General features: G+C 40.3%; 3 protein-coding genes across 3 annotated transcripts; 1 reads left to right on the top strand and 2 right to left on the bottom strand.

Moving 5' to 3' along the window:
• Positions 1 to 25: 25 nt before the first annotated feature.
• On the bottom strand, positions 26 to 4,314 carry uevld (UEV and lactate/malate dehyrogenase domains). Its single transcript, XM_003440365.5, has 12 exons — positions 4,113 to 4,314; positions 3,378 to 3,462; positions 3,216 to 3,281; positions 2,914 to 3,077; positions 2,687 to 2,828; positions 2,506 to 2,600; positions 2,274 to 2,379; positions 1,842 to 2,012; positions 1,592 to 1,756; positions 1,234 to 1,321; positions 1,009 to 1,132; positions 26 to 863 (listed from the first exon to the last, which is right to left on the bottom strand). The coding sequence occupies exons 1-12, from the start codon at positions 4,152 to 4,154 to the stop codon at positions 699 to 701; spliced, it is 1,413 nt and encodes a 470-aa protein (XP_003440413.1). The 5' UTR covers positions 4,155 to 4,314; the 3' UTR covers positions 26 to 698.
• Positions 4,315 to 4,451: 137 nt separating this feature from the next.
• spty2d1 (SPT2 chromatin protein domain containing 1) lies at positions 4,452 to 9,260 on the bottom strand. The gene is made up of 6 exons (XM_003440484.4): positions 8,766 to 9,260; positions 8,391 to 8,505; positions 6,645 to 8,252; positions 5,545 to 5,704; positions 5,376 to 5,453; positions 4,452 to 5,262 (listed from the first exon to the last, which is right to left on the bottom strand). Exons 1-6 carry the CDS (start codon positions 8,823 to 8,825, stop codon positions 5,172 to 5,174), a joined length of 2,112 nt encoding a protein of 703 aa, XP_003440532.2. The 5' UTR covers positions 8,826 to 9,260; the 3' UTR covers positions 4,452 to 5,171.
• Positions 9,261 to 11,475: 2,215 nt separating this feature from the next.
• On the top strand, positions 11,476 to 22,088 carry tmem86a (transmembrane protein 86A). Its single transcript, XM_003440486.4, has 3 exons — positions 11,476 to 11,629; positions 16,947 to 17,211; positions 17,514 to 22,088. The coding sequence occupies exons 1-3, from the start codon at positions 11,609 to 11,611 to the stop codon at positions 17,939 to 17,941; spliced, it is 714 nt and encodes a 237-aa protein (XP_003440534.1). The 5' UTR covers positions 11,476 to 11,608; the 3' UTR covers positions 17,942 to 22,088.
• The last annotated feature ends 1,276 nt before the right edge of the window (positions 22,089 to 23,364 follow it).

Here is a 23,364-nt window from a genome sequence, read left to right as displayed (position 1 = left end):
TTCTTCTGCAAAGACAATCCACAACTGCTTTCAGATATTTATTGCACACCCACAGTATCATATAGTGTATATACCTCAAAATTAAGGTGTTTAAAGTTGTTGTTTTTTCTTACAAAGTAAATGAGATCTCACAAGAGATTTAAATGTACACTTTTACAAGCTCCCTAATATTAAATAGGAAAGAAGACTAAAAACATTCCAACATAATCCACTGATTCAATGCCAGCATCCTGCAGTACGTATAATATTCGTACTTCACATTTTATCTGCAGGCACCCTCATTTTTCTCCTATTGGAGTGGGTTAAACATACATTTTAGGTAAAAGTGCACTGTTGTCTTCAACTTTTGTTGTTAAAGACAACATGATTTTGCAGAAAGTTTCTGTACATTCATGTATCAGGTTGTGACAAATTGTCATTTATACCCAGACCAAATGAACAGCTTGTCATAGACAGGGTTACTTGAAACACAAAATGCAGTCTGTACATTGACAGTATTGATTTGCTATACACTGTGAGGAGAATGGATGAACAAATGCTGTGATTAGGTTTATATAAATTCAAAATAGAAGTAACGTCTGTAACCTAAAACTTTAGTGCAAGGGGAAACCGCATGCAACCCAGACAGCACAGACACAGTCCACCCACTGAGGATGGGGTAGTAAGTAGCACAGCTACTCCCACACCGCTCGAATCCTTCATATCCTAAGTTGAGCCATGAGGCTGGAAAGGGAGGTAACGCTGTTCCTTAGTTTGGAGTCTTCTTGTTGTCCCAGTGACACTCCAGCTAGGCGTGTGGAACCGTTTACTCCCATAATGCACGGCAGACTGAGGAACACCTCTACAGCTATGCCACCCCAACCCTAAAGTAAACACAAAAGGCTTGTTTTTAGAACAAGATAATCGATGACATTTCCTATAATTGTCCTGAAAGCATCAATCACACTCATACTCTCTCTCATACACTCACATCATTCGAATTAGTTGTTTTAATAACAAGCCACTTACCTGAGCAAGTGTGGAGACAGAGTGCACCACCTTCTTATCTGTCAGGACACTATTTGTAATGTCGGCGATAGAAAGACCCACCGACCATGACCGCTGGCCTCGATTTTTCATGATCTCAAAGGCTCTGCAGGCACAAAATAATTAAAATATTAAACATTTTTTTAAAAAGAAAAATATTTACTTAAATTATCAAAAAATTACTTAATAATTCATTCATTCAAGTACCTGTCTAACAGTGGTTTGGTAGAGCTGGATCCTTGGGCAATCTCAGGTGATGCATTGGAGTTCAACCCAGAGTTACTCATCACAGGAACTGTGACACAAAAACAGAAGCGTAATCATTTGGATGACTGGTGGTTTTTTCCAAGTCCTTAGAATAGAAAGAAAGTACAAGTTTAACCGGTAGTGCAGCATTACTGCTTATGGTTGAAATGGTTGGGGATAAAAAAAAAAACAAGTGAGAGGTGAATGAATGGGTTAAGACATTTCTGCAAATGGAAAAACAGTCAGCGTAGAGGTCAGGAATTCCCAGAAGGAAAAAAACAAAAACAAATATGTAAATAGTCATTTCTTCCTGACTCACTTTTGTTATCTGAAAGTTCTCCTATGACCCAGGCTGGTTTGTGTGTGTTCAGGTTGATATCCATGACATGACTGAGTCGCTCCGAGTCCAGGTTACACCCTGCTCCAATCACATGTGTTGGAGGCAAGCCACTCTGCCTCCAGGCAACGTGGGTCATGATGTCCACTGGAGAGAGAGAGTGAGTGACCGTGCGTTAGTTATATAATGACCCGAGCAGTCAGTAGAAGGCGTGTCTGCTGTTGTTACCGACCTGGTTGTGACGCAATTAGCATCACGGCGCTAGGGCTGAGACGTGCCAGATTGGGAATTATTCCTCTATACAAGTCAACGTTGGTCTGAACCACGGTTACATACGACTGTTCACTGCTCCATGCGTTTGCAGTCACCACGACCACCCTGGAGCCTGCAGAGGCTGAGATGTCTAGCACAGCAGAGACAATGGTAACTAATTCCTGCAGACCTGTCACAGCAAAACTTGTAACAGAAAAACGCAAAGCTAAGGCATTGTTATTTCACAATGACTGTGGTATTCCCATTCTTGTTCAAATGTTTTCTCTTCCCTCTTTCCTGATGAGTCATCAAATATGCTCTCTACAGTCCTCTCCCTTCTAATCAAACTGACATCACAGGTGACTCAGCAAAGAAGCACCTCTAGGTTATTTGATGGTGCAGTGTGACGTACCTCTGGATACTTCAACCTTTGGCAGACTGAAAATCTCCAGATCTGTACTGCCACCCTTGGTGGAACTCTCAGCAACATCAATGAAAACCAGTTTATCCACTTTACACTGGATGAAAATCACACAACAATATAAACTGTAGACAGTAAAATATGAATTGCTAAGATCTAAAGCTGGTGAAATAATTATTGTATGACATAACAGTTTAAAAAACAAAACAAAACAGGTGATTACCTTGGATAAAATGCTCATCACTGATGCCATTCCTAAATCTCCTCCCCCAATAACTGAGACTTTGTTGATTGGTTGATCATGATGGCCGATTCCACCTGAAATTTAGTAAAGCCATCAATATGAACTACTTGTCTCATTAGTGATCATCAATTATAATAAAACTATATATTAGGAGTCACACCATCACTGATACGGAAATTGGAGACAAACGCCAGGAGCTCATGGGGATCTTTGTTGTCTGGTGTGGTCTTTGAGGACAATGGAGGGTCTTCCTGAAATTTGGTAACCATCTCATTCAGAAGACCCACCACAGATGACTTTGGCTGTTACAGAGGAAACGAAACAGCAACATTTCAGCACCTCTCTGCTTGTAATTTTAAATTTCAACCAGACAGTACAAGATCTTACATAATCCCAGTTGTGAAGGCCAGGTAGGTGGATACGTCCGCGGGCGTCAACGTGCTTGCCCTCTCTGATGACCATGTTAGAAGTGGGTTTCAGGTGGCATATGGGAGGAGTGAAGGGGAAGGAATCCAACAGCCACAGCTGAATGGGGAAGTTGTAGGAGCGACCTTTGGACAGAGACACCTCGATCAGTACAAAATTATGACCTCGTGTTCAAATTAGTGATGGCAGTATATCCTATTAAATTATACAACTCTCTCTGTCAAAACTGGGAGGTCAGTGAGAAGAGTTTGGGTCAGCCATACCTTCATATTGGACCGGGATGGTGCCAGTTAATTTCAGGAGGTCTTTTTGGGTGCTGTCACTAAATGCTGAAATATCAATAAAGATAGTGTAAGTGTAATGTGTTTGTGTGTGAGAAAGAAATGTGAAGGTCAGCAGTAAATGGGTTTAATGTAAGAACTTACTGTATGTGCCTGTGGAAGGTTTCATCCCAGGATAGATTCGATGGATTTTCTCCAACTCCTCAACAGCAACATCACGAAATTTGTACTAATATCAGGGGGCAGAGAAGGAAGACTTAACTGTGTATGTACAAAAATCACTTAATCCAATATCAGTGTAAACCCGCTCTATTTAATATTTGGGTTATATATTACACACACAGGGGAGGTATATTGTACCACATTCGTTCCCTACAGATTTGGGTCATTACAGTAATCTTTTATTTACATTAATTTATTAATTTGTGGCTTTATGAACATCTGTCATCGTACATTTATTCTGACAACAAAAACAATCACTTTTATATTGACATTTTCTTGAAGGGTCCAACAGATCATTGTGTATTGCCGTATTCCACACCTACAATGGAAATGCTCTTTGGCACAAACAACAGTAAGTGAAGCACAATAATACTGCAGTGTACGCAAAGTTAGACACGAGTAGAAACCAGCTCAGTTTAGCACTTTTTAATTGCCCTACCTGTCTCATTACTATTTTAAATAAGTTACCATTCTGTTCTTATTTCCCATCTCATTGCCATCGAGGTTTCTCTCAGACTTCAGTAACAGAGCTGGGTCGGCTAGTTAGTAAAGGGAGACAGCAGCTAACCTATATTAGCCTTCTATACTACCCGGCAATTATGTTTTGAGTTTTAACTTAAGAGGATCTTTTGAAGCAGCGCGTCATAAATCACTAACCTTCGAAAGAATCCGCTGGATTTTCTCTGACGTGAGGTCCATCTATTAAAGCACGACTCCCCGAAAAAAATAAATAATCCACGTTTCCTGTTATTTCCACCAGACTGAGACTTTGCTTCCACTTAAACTCTAAAAGACAAACTTCCGCAAACTTTAAGGAGTAGTCAGGCGACACAGGGAGACAGATCCCGCCCACTTGTGACATCAACTACGGCAAACTGGCAGGTACAAAAAGGTACGTAACGCCATAACCAGACTGGATGAGCACAACATTACATACTGACCATGCCAGTTTCTTTAAATAAACTAAACTTAAAAAAATAAAAATACTCGACACAATTTAGGGAAGAAAATCATTTTTTCTCTCTTCCACAGAAACACAAAGCAAAACATTGACTACCTGCTGCATTACAGTTGCAGTCCAAACAAAGCTCTTTTAGATTGTCATACTCTGAAAATGCCGACATAAAACTAAACAAAAGCCTTAATGCATTATTGTCAGTCAGATCCTTCCAAAGATAAAAACACAAAGTATCAAATGGTAATGTCATCTGCATTTTACTGAGTTTACAATAAAAGTTAGTCTGGAAAAATATGCAACAACTTCGCCTCAAAAATAGCATGTCATCATTTATATAACATTTCATGTTAGCGTTTAAAAAAAAGAGAGAAAGAAAGAAAAGAAAGGAAAGAAATCAATCACACTTTTCCATTATTGTAGTCGTCGATGCCGATCTTTTTTGTTTTTTTTAAACAGATGGGACTGTAGGTATATCCCTGCAATCAGCAGGTAAAATAAATAAGAAAGGAGAATGTGAGAACTTTAATCCCAGTGCCTGATTAATTTGTGCATATTGTCTTTTTCAGGCCTCCTTTTAATAAAATTCTTTCTCTCCAGTTTTCTTGAGATGATGCTGGGTTTTATCTAATCTCAGGGAGAGAAGCAATGACAAAGCACCCAAAGTGGACAGTCACTGGGTTTTGTGTATCCCTTTGTCGCATCTTTCAGCAAAATGAAGAAAATGATCTTATTTTATTCATCTCAACGACAATGAGGCCTCAGTTCATTTTTTTCCTCTTGCAGTTTTTTTTCAGCTCCTCTTCCTCCCTTCTTTCCTCCTCCAGATCCTCCTGCACAGCCATTCTCAGGCTAAAGTAGCAAATCACAGAAATACAGAACAAAACATTATTTTTTTTTTAAAGGAGCAGACCACTATGGACAAATGGCACACAGAAAGAAAAAGAAACTGAGGTTCTTATTACCTCCTAGCTTCTTCTTTCTGCAAATCTTTCCAGCTGCTCTCCATGAATTTTAGTGCATAGTCACTCTCATCTCTGTATCTGCAGAGGTTGAAAACAAATACAAAATGTGATTTTCAGTTCAATGAAATTGATTTTTTCTTACATCGGACCATGTAGTGAAAAGCCTTACCTGGTTCGATCATAGCCAAAGATTTCCTTTATGTGCTTAGAAATTTCCTCCTGCTCCTCACCTCCATCATCAATAAAATCATCCATTTCTGAGTCATAGTCATCTTCCTCATCCTCATATTTCCTCTTGTATGCAGATGTGATAGGTGGAAGCATTGGTCCTGGATAATGAATATAGAAATTACTTTCAAAATGCAGCATATCAAATTTTTCCCTCGTCAATATAAACATAGTAGGGAGAAGACACTGAAATTATGTTTTGTCTGAGGAAGATCGCAGCTCTGTGACACAATAACGAGGACAAAGGCTGTGAGTGTTGCTGACACTTCATTCAGTTGGGCAAACAAACCCTTTGCCCTGTAGCAGATAGTTGTTGTTGTTGTTTTTTTGTTTTGTTTTTTCAGGCTGTTAGCAAATGTTAGCAATTTTAAATATTAATATAATATAACATAATATAATATAATATAATATAATATAATATAATATAATATAATATAATATAATATAATATAATATAATAATTCTAGCTTACGCCACTTATAGGATTGCTGGAATTGACGCTTTTCCACACAGACCCCACCCTGCAATCCACACGATCCAAACAATCCACAGTCAGTGTCCTGACACAGACACAATGTAACACCCCCCAGATGTCCCCTGATCATGCTCCAGTGGGTAAGAGCTGTTTTGCAGCGGTCAACACAATATTAAGCTGATGGGTTTATTACTGTGTGCACAATGTATAATACAATTTCCTTTGTAATGAGTTGCTTGCAGGTTATGGGAAGTTATCTTTCTATGTATATTACACTATAATATGAAATAATCACCATTTATATGACCTATACATTTGAGCTACAAATACATTTTGCTTGTTTTGTTACGTGTAACCATTGCAATAAGAGATCAAATGTTGAATGTTATCAAAAATGTAGAGAGAAGTTCTTTGTATGGCGCTTAGTGTTTCTGGAATATGTTTGTCAAGCTATTTGTAACACTACTAAATATCCTCGTGACTAAAACACTAAAAAGTGTCCGTAACTGAACCCATGACTCACTTAACTGTTAATTTCATATCATTATTTTCACTCTGATTGTTACCTGGTGGTCTGTTCATCATAGGTCTCTGTGGCATACCCGGTCTCTGTGGCATACCCGGTCTCTGTGGCATACCCGGTCTCTGTGGCATACCCGGTCTCTGTGGCATACCCGGTCTCTGTGGCATACCCGGTCGAGGTGGCATACCTGGCCTGGGTCCACCAACATTCTTTGATGAGATGGTCTCTGACACTACAGTGCACTTTGGTCTTCCAGGTCCTAATCCACTACTGCTAGTTGGCCTTCCTGGTACAAGTCCTCCACTGCCAGGCCGACCTGGTCCACTTCCTTGAGGTCGGGATACATTACTTCCAGGATGACCTTGCAGGCCACTACCACCAGGCTTGGCCTTTGGCACACTACCAGATGTCCCTCCAGTTCTTGACTGAGGTTGGCTCCCTGCCTTAGGAGGGCCACTCAAAGGTGGTCTCATCACTGAATTTCCACCTGATTTTGCTGCAGAATTCATTCCAGACCGTGGTGGTTCTCCCCTTACAAACTTAGGGCCTCCATTTGTGGGTCCCTGCTTTGAGGAGCTACCCTGACTAGGCTTAATCTGTTGGGAACTCACCTGTTTGGACTTCTGGCCTGTGCCTGCTGTACCAGAAGGCCTGTTCCCAGGAATACCTGAAACTTTTCCTTGAAGTAATGACGAGCTTTCTCTTCTAAAGCTAAGGTCACTTAAGGTGCTGGATTTGTGGCTAGACGAGGGCTTTGGGGCCCCTTGTTTGGCTAAAACCTGAGATGACATGGCTTTTGAAGGTACTTTACTGTTTATGACACCTGATGAATTAGACAAGCTTGTCTTGGATTTGTCTTTATCACTGCAAGACATCTTGGTTCTCTCTCTTTCTCTGTCACTACCAGAGGGTTTGGAAAAAGATGGGCCTGTATCACTAATCGCTGTTGGTTGCGACTTCTTCATTGACCCACTGGACACACTTTGCTTTTCTAAGGAGATCTTTTGCGGTCTGCTGTTTTTCTGTTCCCTCTCTAAAGTGTTTTTTTGACTTGAACTATAAACAGACTGAGACTTCCCATCTCTTCCTCTGTCTGCCTTTGAGTTTTTGTCTTTGTCTTGTTTCTTAGCCTTGCGCTCCATCTCCAGTTCCTTTATCTCATCAGCTGTGCGCAGCCTTTCTTCCTTTTTCACTACCTTGGGTTTTAGATCAACTGGTTCAAACTGTTTCTTTTCTGCCAATTTGAGCAAGTCAGCAAAGTTCATGGAAGGTGGAGGGGGCTTGGGTGGCCCACTGTTTTTTTTAGAAGACGTTTTGCTGCTACTACTATTACTGCCACTATTACCCGCTATTCTCCCAGGCCTCAGTGGCTCAGGCTCGTACTCTGGCTCTGAATCTGTCTGTTCATACTCGTAGTTATCCTCATCATCCTCTGGGTCAATTTTATTATTCCTAAAACTTCCCCCATTCAAGTCATCTTCCTGCATATCTTGTTTTGATCTCCTCTTTTTGGGACCCTCTACCACTGGGACGCCATTGTAGCCTCTGAAGTTGTCCTTAGTTCGGGAGGCCATGGCGCGTGCTTTACGGTCTGACTTTAACTCAACCCTCTTGGCTAATAGCTCTTCTTTCTGTTTCTTCATTTCCAATTCTAGGAAACACACACACACACACACACACACACACACACAATGAATGAAGAACAATCTTAATACAATATGTACAGCGCATAACTAATAAATCCCAATATTCTGCATTAGAAACTTAGCAATTATTAAATCATTAATACCTTTCTTTTTGTTTTCAGTGACTTGCTTCTTCAGAAGTGCCTGCACAGCAGCAGGATTTACACCCTTTGACTTTGGGTCCTTTTTCGGGGGTCCAGCTTGTAAACTGTATCTCTTCTGCTCAAAGAGAAGAACACACAGAATATAAGTTGCTGTTTATGGGGAAGGTGTACACTCTCGTTTAACATTTACAGTCCTCACCATAGTGATACAGCAAAAATTATAATCTAATGTTACAATAAAATGTACCACGTTTGTACACGTCTATGCAGTATGACGACAATGAAAGTTGGCTACATTAACAGACCCTCCCTGATTTGTTTTTTCACACAAATACCCACAGATGTTAAGTTTGCCAGTGAGAGCCTTCTACTCACCTGTACACTGTTGAGGCCCTGGTTTTGTGAGGCGATGTTCAATATGTTATCAAAATCCATGATTTTGGTAGGCGATGTAATCTTGCTGTTTGAAGGCTCAAGCAGTAGTGCTGAAATGACTGTTTAGCTTTCAAGCGTTTCCAAACTTTACTTAGCCAGACAGCTGTAACAAACGACTGTATCAGTAACAGTCTACAGTGGGACATTTGCAAACGGAGTAGTTAATGCTACTTTTCTTCATCGCCTTACAATAGCACGCGTTAGCAAAGTTAGCTAATCTAACGTTTAGTAACGTTAACGTCAGCTAACCAAAAAGCTCGAAAGGCGAACTTCCGCTCTGTGCTGATAACGCACCAAACTAAGGGAAACCCCATCAAAATGTGTGTATTCAGCTCCTACAGATGGACAAAAAGCTCCAAAAAAGAAAAAAAAAATCGGGCACAACCAACGCCGGGTGTTAGTAGAGACTAGCAGCTGGGCAGAACGAAAATTAAAGGTCCGAAGAGCTACCCACGGAAGTAAGATGACTCACTTGTGCGTATATCCGGCTTTGTGGGAGCACGAGTCAGAAAACGTTTTGGTCCGAAGTGTATTCGTGTAATATTTGATATGTGAGCGAGTTTTTGATTCATTATCATGAACAAAACAATAACCCAACAAATTAACTTCCAAACATGAATCTCTCTTTTTATTTTTGTAGACACGTGTCCGCTGAAGACAGGACGATGACTCTGAACATGTCACATGGTCCTAACCCATAGACTGCATCTTATATACAGTCGATATTGTAAACTGGTGGTTTGAGAGGCGGTGATCCATCTTGATCGTGGATAAAGGAACCGACTGTATTTTACAATCTGTTCGTATAACAAGACTTCTAGGAGTTCCTCCATACACTCTTGCCGGATACATCTATGACGAGCACTTCCGTTTTCGGCCCCATAGTTTCCTTACGCAATGTCCGTCCAATACACGTTTTGACAGCTGCAGACCACATGGTGTCGCCACTACTGTGGAAATCTAGAACACTCTAGAAATTTGATGCAAGACATCAACAGAGCTGTTTCCACGTGTCTTTTCTTTCTTCGTTAAATAAACAAATAGCTTTTATGTCTGGGTCTAAAGAGGAACACAGAGACTGCTACAACTTGTTTCCAGTGGTGGAAATATTTACAATAAACATCATGTAATAAAAGAGGACACACTTACAGAAGATAAATGCTGTATATGAAATTATATTGGAGAAAAGTTATCAAAGTGCTTTTAGGGTGCATAATGTCTGTTTCTTCAGTAGAAATATACATGTATAAAGTCAGAAAGTGCCGATGATTAATAAGAAGAAGGTGGAGGTAGCTATGAGGAGAATTAAGAGTGGAAAGGCGGTGGTGCAGATATACCTATGGAGCAGCAACAAACAAAGGTGTTTAACACAATCTTGGAGAGTGAGTGGATGCCTATGAAGTGGAAAAGAAGCGTATTGGTACTGATTTTCAAACACAAGTGTGTGACATGCAGAGGTGTATTTACTACAGAGGGATAATGCTGATGAGCCATGTCATAATGCTAGGGAACAGTTGTGGAAGCTTGGTTAAGAAGAGAGTTGACAATCAGTGAGTAGCAGTATGGCTTCAAGCAGAGAAAAAAATGATAGATAAATAAAGTATGTTTGCTTTGAGAGTGTTGATAGAGAAGTGTAGAGAAGGTCAGAAGCTGGACTGTAGCTTTGTGGAGCTAGAGAAAATGAGAAACTGGTACCACATAAGTAGTCACAGAGAAGCCTGTGAAGGCGGTGCAGGACATGTATGAAGCCAGACTGTGGTGAGGTGGTAGGGGTGACAGATGGGTTCAAAGTATGGGTGAGATTGTGACCTGTAGTGAGAGCAGGGAGCAGGTGGACAAGATCCTGGAAAGGTGGAGGTATGTTCCAGGGAAAAGAGAATGAAAGTTGGAACAGAGTACATGTGTAAATTATATAAATATATATATATGTGTATATATATATGGAGAGAGAGAGAGAGAGAGAGAGAGGTGTTACAGTAAATGCAAGGGGGTAGAGGTAGTGAAGGTGGACTAGTTTAAATACCTGGCGTCAGCCATAAAAAGCAATTGACAGTGCACAAGAGTGTTGAAGAAGGGAGTGCACACAGGTTGGAGCAGGTGGAGAGGAGTGGCAGTATTGGTTTGTGGCAGTAGGACAGCAGCAACAGTGAAGGTTGACAAGAAAGTAGTGAGGCCTGTTATGATGTATGGTTTGGAGACAATGACCTTAAAGGACATTGAAGCAGCTGTTGCTGTGATTTGACTTTATAAAAAAAAACTGAATTGAATTGAATTTTTTTTTTTTTTTTTTTTTTTTTTTTTTTTGAAAGAGGAGCTTGAGCTGTCAGCGTTGAAGATGCTCCGGCAGAAAATCCACTAAGTGGTAATTAATAGCTTAATAGCTTTCAATTCATCATTCATACAGCAATAATGTTTTCTCATCTCTAACGCTCAATATGATCAATTAACGCTGAACTGTCAGTGTGCAATCAAAAACCAAGCTCGACAAATCAAGCTCCATTTCCGTAGAATGTAAATAAAGGCCATCTGCTCCGGTATGTAAAACGGACCCCGACTCCTCCTATCAGGGCGTCCCCTGACGCCTTATCCCGCCCTCTAAGACCAGTCTCTGCTCCTATTGGTCAACACTGAAAGGCCTGTCACTGCCTCTCTGATGTCGGACCGCCCACAGGATCGAGGACAAAAACAATCGGCATCTCGCCGTCCTCAGTAAAACATAAACAAGAAGAGTCAAACGAATCAGTGTATCCTTTTTAACCAGCACGGACAGCACCGAGGGAGAAATGGTTTCTCCAGTAACAGTGGTAAGTACCAGTTTCAAATGGTCATTTAAAACATTCAGGAATAAACAGCGGCTAGTTAAGCTAGTTATACAATAACGAGACTTCCGAAGATAACATCCTTAATGTGTGCATTGTCGACTGCCTGCTGCTATTCAAGCATTTACTGGGGCATTTTCGTTGTTATTCATATCTTATCATACTTTATCTTGGAAGGCCAGCGCATGCTCTCTGGTTCATGATTTAATTGCCAGTAAATAAGCGCGTCTGCTAAATTAAAAACCGCTCGCTCAGGTGCTCGGGGTCACTCTCATTTTCTCGTCATTAAATAGTGCCCGTCTGTATGTGTTTGTGCAGACACAAGGCAGAAACTTTCTTGTTCCCGTCTAGCCGTTTCCTTTTTTGGCACAGCAGCGACGCTGCTCGCTGTTCCTTCTCGGTATTGAACGTACAAAAATTTCGAAAGGCTATCCCTGACAAAAAAGAAAAAGCTGTCATGCCACGACCTTTTTTGTCTTTTTTTTTTTTCGTTTCTTACCCTCCAGTAACGCATGCGCCGAGCTGTGGTCGATTCTGGCTTTCTTTTCATCTCCCTTGCTGTAACTGTGCTTTATATAGAGTTTATTGTTTGGCCTATCTATTGGCTCCATAACGGACCTCACCTGGAAATCGTCCATTTTGACAAAAAAGCTGATAACTACATGAATAATTTAAGCAGGTGGAGCATCCTCTTGCTTTAGCAGAGCTGCTATGAAATTTTACCCCCTTTGCTGGGGCCATGAGGGACGGTTCATTGTAATTTGGGCTGTAGAAAACCCTGGTGTGTAAGTCTGTGTGGAGGAATGCCTGCCATACAGACTAGTTTCCTTAGTGATGAAGATGCTGTGCAGGTCCTGGTTTTCCTTTATTTCTATTAGGGTCCCAGCATTGCTGAGAAAGAGATGTATGCTTTTAGTCAGGGTTGTTTTTCTGATGCTGAAAAAAGTAAACAGGCAATATTGGTGTGTTAGTGTCTGATAATTTCCAGTACCTGTTCAGAAGTAAACGTGATTATTGTCCCACTGAAGGCTGCTATTATTCAGTTATTACTTAGATGCAGTTCAATAGTTTCTGCTTGATTCTTTGGTATGTTTTTTTTTTTTAAACACAGTACTACACTCAGTTTTCTGCTTACCATTCTACACAATGGTAAGCAGATTGTTGTGCTTATAAGGGACTCTATGAACATTTTTAAATCTAGATATAATGTCAAGCAACCATTCAGACAGACCGAGCACTTGTAGTCTGAAATCTACCTGCACTGCCCAAAGACATTGACTCACGTTGCTTGCCTTAACTTTATTTGCTTATTTTTGGCTATATTGATCATCTGTAGAGGCATCAGCACATCCAGTGCCCCACAGTGTTTTGTTTTTTGTCAGAAACTGTAGTTTTTACTCTTACTTCAGGAACTCAAGGCATCATACAGTGCAGCAATAAGGTTGTATTCCTTTCTAGTCTGCATCCCCAAATGTCTTCTTTGTAGAGCTAAAGCAGCTCAGAGGTGGAAAAAAAACAGAGTTGTGTGATGCTTCATAGAAATAACATTGTCATAAGACTCACATGCCAGCTGTGCAGGCTTTAGAGGCGCCATATTTCTCTACTTCAAAAGGACACAAAAAAGAAAGAACAAATTGTCTTTTCTTTGGTTTGGGATACAAGGTGCCTTTTAAACGTCAGTCGATCTGTATTGACTAATCATGCAAATATAGTCAATCATTAACAGTATTATTGTTTAACAGAGGACAGGAGCAGGTGTGTATAGCTGTTCAGCTTTATATGGTCCTGCACATTTGCAAACATCCTTTATTTATAATGTGATCATTTAGACAGATAAATGATGACGTAATGATTCATTTTGTTTGCTTCTTAAGTGAGCTATTATATTCTTTTTTTTTTATTCTGGCGACAGCCGGCTATTACAGGACTAACAGCCATCACTAATGTCCCTGTCTTCAGTGCTCCCACAGACAAACTGACGCCTCCATGAATAAGAGTGGACTGGTTTACAGTTGAGATGATAGTGTGCTACATAACTCCACCAATTTCAGTCAAGTACAAGAAATTGAACAGGAGAACAATGCTGATCATCTGAGCAAGAAACCCATTAAAACCAGTGTAAAGCAGTTTATGGATTCCAACAAGCAATTATGCTTTCCTGATGGAAAAATTTGTGCAATCAAATTTTAATGGGGTGGGAAATATTACAGCAGTAATTGTTTAGGAAATGAATGAAATTGATACTCGGACTCCTGATACTATCATAATCTGGATTCATATCTAAATCAGCAAAATGAAACTTCTTTTATAGAACACTGTAACAAAATTGAAGCTTAATTGTATTAGAAGACTTGAAGGATTATGTTATAAATGTTTCAAACCCAATTTTAGTTATGCCTTTCTCCTACTTTAAGGATTTTGTTTAGCATGTACATGCCATGATTGGATGACAAAGAATAAAAATCGAAACTGAAAAGTATCTCAAACCCAGCACAGAACAGACTAAAGGTTATAGGAATCACTGACTTCCTCCCAACTTCCTTTCCTTTCTTAAGTGCCAAGCTAATCATTAGACGGATGTCTTTTTCTGTAGATAGAAATCAAACTGACAGTGCCTTATTGAGTCTAGTAAACTGTTTTCACTGGACCTTATTAAATAACAACTAGCCGCTATATGTGTAACGAGAATACTTAAAGTCATCCTTGAGTCCCAGGAGTGTAACAGATATGGTATGTGGTGTTTTCTTTTGCTCTGTCCTAAAGTATAAGACGACCCTGGCTTTTTAAGCAGAATTTTCATATCGGTTAGTCTGGGACTGTTGCCAGGGCTGTCTCCTTGCCTTGCCACCTATTCGGCCTTAATGTGATAGATAGGTTCACTGTACAAGTGTGGCAAAGTGGATAATGGAAAGGAGTGCATTAGTTCCCATTATATACCTAGCCCTGGTTTGATGGCAGTGGAAAACAGCATTACACTTGTACCTAGAAGAGACTGATATTAATCTTAAATGTATTGTGAAAGCAGAAAACAAAACTGCTGAAACTTATCTTAATCTTGTCAGAGTGAAAAAGTGGCAGAGCAAGTATTGTTACTTCTCTTTTTGCCATTTTGGTAGGAAGCCTAAACATTCAAAGAAAAATGATTGAAACAACTTTTATTATTACAGGATACATCTCACTAAAAGTACTTTATAAAGAATTTAAAGTATTAATCAGTAGTGATTTTAGTAATGCAATCAAGATCCTGAAGCAGCTTAAGAGGTGAGTTTAAAAGTAAATGTCCAATCTTGGCACACAGAGCACTAGGTATCCAGAAGCTCTGTGTGCTTCATACACTCTGCAATCACATCTTAAGTATAAAGATAATTAGTTTAACTGAAATGAATCAATTCTTTATATTGTGACTATGGAACAATATCAAATAATGTTGTGTATGAAGCTTTAGTAGGTCTGTAGAGCTCCTGGGAGGATCATATAACACATCTAAGAAATGGATAAACATATAGCTAACCTACGTCAAACTACCTGAGTGTTAAAACACACTCCTGGCATATCTACTTGGAAACCTGTTTCCAAGCAAGGGCTTTCCTGGAGACCATATAATTCAGGAAATTTAGACAGATACATTACTGACTTTTTCCTCTATTGTCTCATTCTCAATGGATGTCCTTGCACCACACAAGCCCTTGGAAGTAATGTCTTTTTTTGCATCCTCCCCGAAGCAGACTGTTGAATACATTTAGAAAAATGGTCAAAAGTGCATTCCTAGTCTGGCATGCTTTCGGGGAACATGCAAATTATCTTCTCAGCATCCTTCTCTTAATTGTGGAGAACCCAGGCAATAGTTATTTTGCTGTCCTACTTTTAGCTCAATATGGTCGTGACTGTATGAACTTATGCGTCAGATCCCTGTTGTTTTCCTGCTGGTAGTCTGTCAGGTACTTTAGAGTAGGTTTGGGGTCACCTAAACTCGGTCACTTAAACCTCAATCCCTTCTTCCTTCTCCATGTTTCCACGTGCTTGAGCGCAGGGAATCATTAGGGTTTTCCCTTTAATATTGTAGGGGTTTACTTTGCTATATAAAGCACATTAATTATACTGTTATTGCAAATTGGCACTATACAAATAGAGTTGTATGAAAATAAACTGAACACTAGTTGATCCAGTACTGTCATTTGGTCTGTTACTTTTTTGAAGAATTGTGCAATTCTGGGCTGTTCCTTTCTACCTTCCTTCACAGTAATAAACTGTAAGATTCTTCAGTCTCTGTATCCTACTCCTCCTCTGCTACTACATCCAGCTGCCATCTGAATGGTGGTACACCAGCTCATTCACTGTTTTCTTCCCCTAAGGCTCCTTTTTTGTGCTTCTTCTTGTTTTCCTTTCTCTTTATCCTAGTTGCCTTTTCTTTCCTTTTTTTTTTCTCTTTTGCACTTTGCAACCATACCAGGGCTTTTTTTTTTTTTTTTTTGCATCACTTTGCTTACCACCGAATATATCGGGGTAGGATGCAAAAAAGGACACTGTAAAATAGCCCTTTGGGACATCAAATCAGCAGTTCTTGCCCAGTCTTTTGAAACTTTTACTTGATTCACTATGACCCCTTGTTCCTCCTCTTCTTCCCGCCTTATTCATATACTCCTCTTCACTCCTCCAGCGATCTCACCTCTAGTGAACCCACACTCAGTGCCTTTCCCTCCACCTCACCCACTTTCTTTTTTCTTTTGCCTTTTGATCCCACAGGCCTGCCTCAAAAGTGATTCTCAGAATCACCGGTGGGTCATCATTCCAGGGGTTTTGTGAAACTTTTTCATACTCTGAATCTGTATGTGTGTTGTGGGCCTCATCTATTTGGACAGAAATAAATATGACTGGTAACACAGTTGGAAAGAGGAACTTGAGTGATGGTTACACTTCACAGTTCTCAGTAACTTCATATACGAGGAAGAAGGTAAACCAGACAAGAAAGAAAAACAACATAACAAATTAGTTGCAAAAAGGAGAAATTTAAAGGTTACTGGGAGTCACAGTATGGGAGTGTTCTCATTTCCTTCGACAGCCTTTTCCCACAAAGTTTGGTTTCAGTGACACGTGTACATATGGCTGATGGCGAGAAACTAATGGCCACACAAAGTCAGCAGTTTTAAATCTCGCTTGTTTTTTTTTCCTACTGTATTCACAAATATAACACTATGCAGCTCAAACAGAAAGTAAATCTGTTTTAAGTCAATGATTATAAGAGCATCACATGTATTTGCAACTATATTTCAGTTATTAATATAACTATTCATTTTACTTTCAGGTCAAGAGTGAAGGCCCTAAATTGGTGCCATTCTTCAAAGCAACCTGTGTATACTTTGTCCTGTGGCTGCCCACCTCAAGCCCATCTTGGTTCAGCGCCCTGATCAAATGCCTGCCCATCTTCTGCCTTTGGGTCTTTTTGCTGGCTCATGGCTTCACCTTTCTCTGTGCTCACTCCAGTGCCCGCAAGATCTTGGCTGGCCTCATATTTTCTGCTCTGGGTGATGCCTTTCTCATCTGGCAGGAGCAGGGCTACTTTGTCCATGGTGAGGAAAAGCTCTGCATTGTAACAATTATCTCATCACATGTAATTCAACAATACAACAATAAATGTCTAGGTGTGTCCATTTAAAGAAAAAAATGTCTGTTGTAAACATCCATCAAATATTAACAGACATAATCCCTGGTTCAGGAATTGTTTTATCACCTGAGTCCTCCTGGCTTCTTGGCCTTTTGAGCCCATTGACAACATTAATCAGCAACCATTAGAAAGACTAAATAAAACTCAATGGAAACAACTTGTATTAAAACTTAATTATGGTTTCATGTATTATTTAATATTCTACAGGCCTTCTGATGTTTGCCATCACCCATATACTCTACTCTTCTGCCTTTGGGATGAAGCCTATTAATGTGCGTGCTGGGCTGGTGATCACTGCTGTATCCTTTCTGTGCTATATCCTGCTGTACCCCTACCTCTCTGGCCCCTTCACCTACTTGGTGGCCGTCTACATCGCCCTAATTGGTTTCATGGGCTGGAGGGCGATCGCAGGTTTGCAGCTGGCAAATGACCTGTGGACCTGGACCAAGTTGTCTGCCTGCCTGGGTGCCGTGCTCTTCATGGTCTCTGACCTCACCATTGCAGTCAACAAGTTCTGCTTCCCTGTGCCCCATTCGCGAGCCATCATCATGGCCACCTACTACGCCGCCCAGATGCTCATAGCACTGTCAGCTGTTGAGTGCCAGGACGTGGAGGTGGCCAGGAAGAGAACATGAGTTCCAGCAGTCTTCAAACCATGTGATTATGGACACATCTCACTGCCAGGTTCCCAGCCCCCAGCCTTCATCTCAGTGTGGTGCTCATACACCGCTGGGCCACTACAGCCTTTACATCACCCTTCTGTCCCATTAGCGTTGTAAACTCACATGTGTCCTCTAACAAAGAAGATACAGTAGTATTATCTTCAGCCTCACCCAACAACAGTCCTACCTGCCTCCTCTGAAGATAACATGGCTTTCAACCTAGTTACAAAGGTGATAAGTGCAGTAATATTAACCTGCTATGTAGAGAGTATTACTTACTTTTAACTGGCTAATGGGAGCATGTCACTGGGCACCTTCAAGGCGTGTGTATGGGAGAGTAATGGGGTCTGTGTGCGTTGATGTGTTTGATTTTTACCTCGCTTGGCACACAGTCCTTTCACACACCTCACACTCCCAGCACAGACGTATGCTTTATGTTGTCCAGCATTACAATTTAACATTTAGTTTGTTATTTGTTATGTTAAAAAGGGAGTTTTTTTAATACCGATGTATACATATTTTTTCCATTCTCTGTTGCTCTGTGTTCCGCTTAATTAAGGGTGCTATTCTAAAAGCTTAGTCCGGACCAGACCTGTTTTCGTTATCTGCAATCCCTATGATATTATTTATAACAATCCTGCCCCTCTACACTCTCATAAGTCATTATCAACATATTTTTTAAAGTATTTTTTCTTCTGTGATGTCCTCGAATAACTAGATGCACAGATAAAAAATGATAAAAAGTAAACCAATAAGGCTGAAATTCAGTAAATACCATAGTCACAGCAGACTACTGCACACATTATTACTTGCTGTATAGTGTGCACCTGCTTCTCCTTTTGGTGTTAAGTCCACCAGGAATTTGTTTTCCCCACCAGCAGCTTTTTAAGAAATGCAGGTGCAAATGTCACCATGTACACACACCTGACACCCACAGCTCCTGCTGTGTTAGTTATTGGAAAAAGTTCATGGGGATCTTATTGCCATAATGGATCAGCTGACATACGCTGTATTTGGCCTAATAGCAATGTTATGAAGACTGAAAAGAAGGGCTATGTTACAGGATGGAATCTTTTTGTTTATCAACTCTGTGTGTGTCTGTCAGGGCCCTGGGAAAGGGCTCACTCGCTCATAATGAAATGCACACAAACATGCACAAAAGTGTCCGCTTTGTCCTTAAGGCAGCCAAAACGAACCGAAAAACCAAAATGGAAAAAAAAGGGAAGACAAGGGAACTGGCATGTCATGTGAGGAAACAGTTATCCCATTATTCCCAATAATTCCCTCTCACAGGACACTTCATCAGCTTTAATCCTGCAAAATCCGCCACAGCTAATCCCTAACAGTCTGGCTCCTATTTTGTCTTTCATCTCTTACATATTTCTGCTTCTCACCTCTCGTCTGTTTCGTCCCCTGCAAATGTTTTATTTTAAAACAAAGTGTCTTACTGAATATTTAATAATTATACCACAACTTTTTCTTCAGATGTCTACACTTACGCATGTTTTTGAGCGTGTGCGTATGTGTGAGAGTGCGTACATTGCTTTTTTTTTTCTTAACTGTTGCTTGAACGTCTGTGTGTTCTTGTGGCAAATCACAACCAACTCAAGGCCCGAAATGCTGTGAACCAACAGAGTTTCTATGAAGTACACACACTACTGGATATTTTTATTGTATTATCACAAAGCTCTCAAAACCATCTTCATGCCCATCGCCTCTTCAGAACTGCAGCTTTGTAACAGACTGCAGATCTACTGTCAGTTAAGAACTTTAAGCTAGCGTTTTAATAGTGACAATTTCCATTGCTGGACATGCCTCCTGTTTATATGCTGGTGGAGAAAAAATCTGATTGATCACAGATTTAAATTATTAATCACTGTTAAAAGTGACAGTGGAACATACTTAGCGCAATGGTTTAATAATGAAACTCTCAGATGTGATGCTGTATATGTATTGTTTATGAAGCAACCATGGAAAAAAACAAGCCCATGTTATGGGTTTCTTCTGCTGGGTCATTGACCCCAACAGCTGTCAGCAGCTACATACGCACAAAAAAAAAAAAAAAAACCACCACAAAAAACCCACACACATTCAAACGCTTCAAAAGGTGTTTAGGCATCACCTTAGCCACCATGACAGATCTGCAGGCAGACAATGGTGTTGACTGTCATCAAGGTTTTTTTCCAATATCGGTAGCACAGTTTTGCTTTGACCGAGAAAGACACTTGGCACAAGTGGCTATTCTTGACTACTGCTTTGCCAGAAAGTTCCTCAATATTCTTTCAGCCTGTCACTATGCTTGTCAGCACAATGTTTCTGCTTTGTCAGTCAGAAATGTTCCATCAGTCTGGCCGTGTGACCACTTGTCTTCTGTTGCGTGTTTTAATTTGTCCTCCCAGCACTGCAGACTCTGACTCTGCAGTGTTCTCTCCCTGTTTTCATCACCGACGGAGCACGTTCTGTCAACAATTAATATCGGCCGCCTTTGTGCTGAAAGCCATCCACTGAAGCTTGATAGCAGTCTTAAAAGAAAGTGGAATGGAGTGCAAGTAGAGATGCTAGGCAACACAGACTCTATTACATGGCCTCAAGTAAAACCATGCAGGGATGGCGGGACTTAGTCAAGCAGTCTTACTCATCCTTACTATGTGGGCAATTTCTGTGGGCACCACCTTCTTTGTCCTTTGCCACACAAAGCCTCCTGACTGTTGTTCCCACAGAGCAAAGCATTTATTTTTGAGATATTTTTTCTTGGCCAAACTGTTTCTTCTCTAAAGTATCTGCTTTTATTTGATTTGGGCTCCAGAAACCAAGCTTAAATTATAATTGAAAACTGAACTCATTTGACTGAGTGGAACTTGTTAACATCAGAGGTTTCTCATGTGTCAAATCGGCTGTTGTTTCACAGGTGACAGAAGTCCCCCCCCCACCACCACCACCACCACTGGTGCAGGATTGCTTTTAGCTTTTCATTGAGGACGGAGGTTATTATTGGGTGATATTGTAGCTTGAATTAGAGTAGAAGGTGAAATATGACACAGAGGGGAAGCTGTTAGCTACCACCCTGTTCCCCCACAGATGGCAGGCCAGCAGGCGCATCAGTTTACCTTAGCCTGTCAACGGCCCGTTGTTCAAAGCTTTGTGTGTGCATATAAAAGGGACCAGAGAGAGCTGTCAGAGGTCTCCACAGTGAGTCCTGTGGTTTCACTTGGTCCTCTGAATAGGTTAGCACTTTTCTTTGATTAGAAGTTTTCTTCCTGAATTCTTTTTGCTGTTGTTTGTTGTGATTGTTGATTTGAAGACTTTGCTGCTAATGCACTGTGCTCATGATTATGAAGTGGGTTACATTCAAAACAGATAGCTGTAAAGTTTGTATATTTACTCATGCATGACTAGTGGGCTGATGTGACTCCTCCACATCAACACCAAGGTGTTTTTTTTTTTAAATTTTACTACAACTGACAGCCCTGCAACATCAGTATGAGCTTAAGAGAAATATGTGGAAATAAACATCTTCTCTTTGTAAAATTACCCCCTCCCCCTCTCCATGTTCTGCACTTTTCTGTACCCAAAGTAAGGCCAGTTGATCTCTCCTTAAACCTAGCAGTGAAAGTGTTTTTAACAAAGGATTATTGTGTACTGTATCCTCTAAAGTATATGCTCATTTTTCCTTTCATTTTTTCTCGAAAAGTTAGTGTTTTGAAAGTGACAAATCAGCATGTGAAAATCATGTGTTTTCTTTAAAAGACATTCATTTCAATTAAAGTGTTACTTACCTTCATGTATAAATCTTTTTTTAAGTGTTATCCTTTCATTTGCAGAAAATGAAAGCCCAAAATGTTTTGCCTGTCAATGTGGGAAAAGCCAAATTTGTTTTCCGCAGATTATTTAATTCTTGTTTTAAGGTCCATTGCAATGCAGAATTTGAATTCCATTTATTGAAAGAATGTTTCACTTTTCTTTTAATTCAGTGACATGCTTTACCTTGTTGTCCTTGATTTTTTCACTTTATTGTGATTTATTTCTTTCATGACTGTAGAGATGAAATAGTTTCTTTGCTGTAGTGAAACTGCTATGAATGTGAATAACTATTGGAGAAATAAATGCAATTACAATGCAACTTCAACAAAATGTCTCTTTTTTTCTTTTCTGTTGTTTTTTGTTTCCTAGGATCACTGCATTGAAAATGTCAGCAGATGTTTATAACTCTGTTTTTTTGTGTTTCTACTGAAGCTGATGGTCCTCAGCAGCTAAAGTGCCATTACAGACAGAATGAACTGGAAGACAACAGAGAGCTCTGTTCTAGTAGCTGCTGTGCAGTATTGTCTGACTGAGGGAAATGTGCTTTCAACAGCAGTTAACCCTGTGAAAACTCAGAGTTCTACCGACAAGGCTCTCTGTTTCTCTTCCCTTTCAGCTTCCTGTTACCTTATCTTGTCTGTATTTTCTTCCTCAACATGCACACAGACATCTTAAGAATTTTGTCCTGCTGAATCTGTGCCAGTTCTCTTCAAATGTGTCCCATTCATTTGCAGCCAAAGTCTTGCCATCAAAGAAGTCCAGTCTTCTAAGAAATAAGTATCTCTTTTCTGGCCCTTATAAAAACAGACTTGGTGAGACACGAAATATACATGAAACTGATGAAATAATGTCACTCCTGAAGAGTGAAGAAAGTTTAAAAAAAAAACACTCTTAATCACATTATTGAAAATGTGATACCATAAAACATCAAAGAAATCCATTAGAAATGCACAAGCATTAAGTTCCGTTTGAGTGCAGCAGCCTTTAGTTTCTTTGAAATGCCGAGACTGACCATTCAAAGTTTCACTCCACGGTATTTCAACTTTATTGTGTCTTAGCTGAATAGGGGAGAAGCGGAAGGTACCTGTGACGTCAGTTTAGTGCCTTTTGGTGCTTGATTGATTTGAACCTGGCAGTCTGACTGCCAGTCCTCTGGTGGGTCTATACAAATGGAGTTGTGGGCGCCAGCAATAGTGACGCAAGGACAGAGAGGGGTTGTAACCCCTCTCTGTCAGGCTGGCAGCTCCTTACCAGACCACACTCAGTCTCAAGCAGCACCAGGCTGCTCTGAGGCAATGTCTTTTAAAGAGACTGTCGGATATGCAGATGAAAAGTAATCTGGTATTTTTTAAAGCACTGGATTTAAAAGGAATGGATAACACTGTGGTTAAGTGGACATTAAGGTTGAAAGTAGAATCTGTATAATTACTGTTGGACTCAAATACACCCTTTATACAGGCATTGCATTTTAAGGCAATACAGTAGGTCAGCAATCCTACACATAAAAACCATGCAAGCAGTGGCCAAGCAGCTGGCATGCAAAGTTGATCACCTGACCTCAAATCGGCTGCAGATTTGTGCCACTGGCCAAAAGA

The sequence above is a fragment of the Oreochromis niloticus genome, linkage group LG7 (genome assembly GCF_001858045.2).
Source record: "Oreochromis niloticus isolate F11D_XX linkage group LG7, O_niloticus_UMD_NMBU, whole genome shotgun sequence".
Classification (NCBI taxonomy): Eukaryota; Metazoa; Chordata; class Actinopteri; order Cichliformes; family Cichlidae; genus Oreochromis; species Oreochromis niloticus.
Note: the sequence above shows the minus strand (reverse complement) of the source record. Positions and strands in the feature narration are given on the sequence as shown.

What these genes read in the sequence shown, in the direction of transcription:
- uevld (XM_003440365.5), bottom strand. Translation starts at nt 4,154, where the DNA reads ATGGACCTCACGTCAGAGAAAATCCAGCGGATTCTTTCGAAG. An exon ending in TCCAGCGGATTCTTTCGAAG is followed by an intron (nt 3,463 to 4,112) that starts GTTAGTGATTTA and finishes CCCTGATATTAG; the next exon opens with TACAAATTTCGTGATGTTGC. An exon ending in ACCTTCCACAGGCACATACA is followed by an intron (nt 3,282 to 3,377) that starts GTAAGTTCTTAC and finishes TTGATATTTCAG; the next exon opens with CATTTAGTGACAGCACCCAA.
- spty2d1 (XM_003440484.4), bottom strand. Translation starts at nt 8,825, where the DNA reads ATGGATTTTGATAACATATTGAACATCGCCTCACAAAACCAGGGCCTC. An exon ending in CACTGAAAACAAAAAGAAAG is followed by an intron (nt 8,253 to 8,390) that starts GTATTAATGATT and finishes TGTGTTTCCTAG; the next exon opens with AATTGGAAATGAAGAAACAG. An exon ending in TATGATGAACAGACCACCAG is followed by an intron (nt 5,705 to 6,644) that starts GTAACAATCAGA and finishes TTCATTATCCAG; the next exon opens with GACCAATGCTTCCACCTATC.
- tmem86a (XM_003440486.4), top strand. Translation starts at nt 11,609, where the DNA reads ATGGTTTCTCCAGTAACAGTG. An exon ending in TGGTTTCTCCAGTAACAGTG is followed by an intron (nt 11,630 to 16,946) that starts GTAAGTACCAGT and finishes TTTTACTTTCAG; the next exon opens with GTCAAGAGTGAAGGCCCTAA. An exon ending in GCAGGGCTACTTTGTCCATG is followed by an intron (nt 17,212 to 17,513) that starts GTGAGGAAAAGC and finishes AATATTCTACAG; the next exon opens with GCCTTCTGATGTTTGCCATC.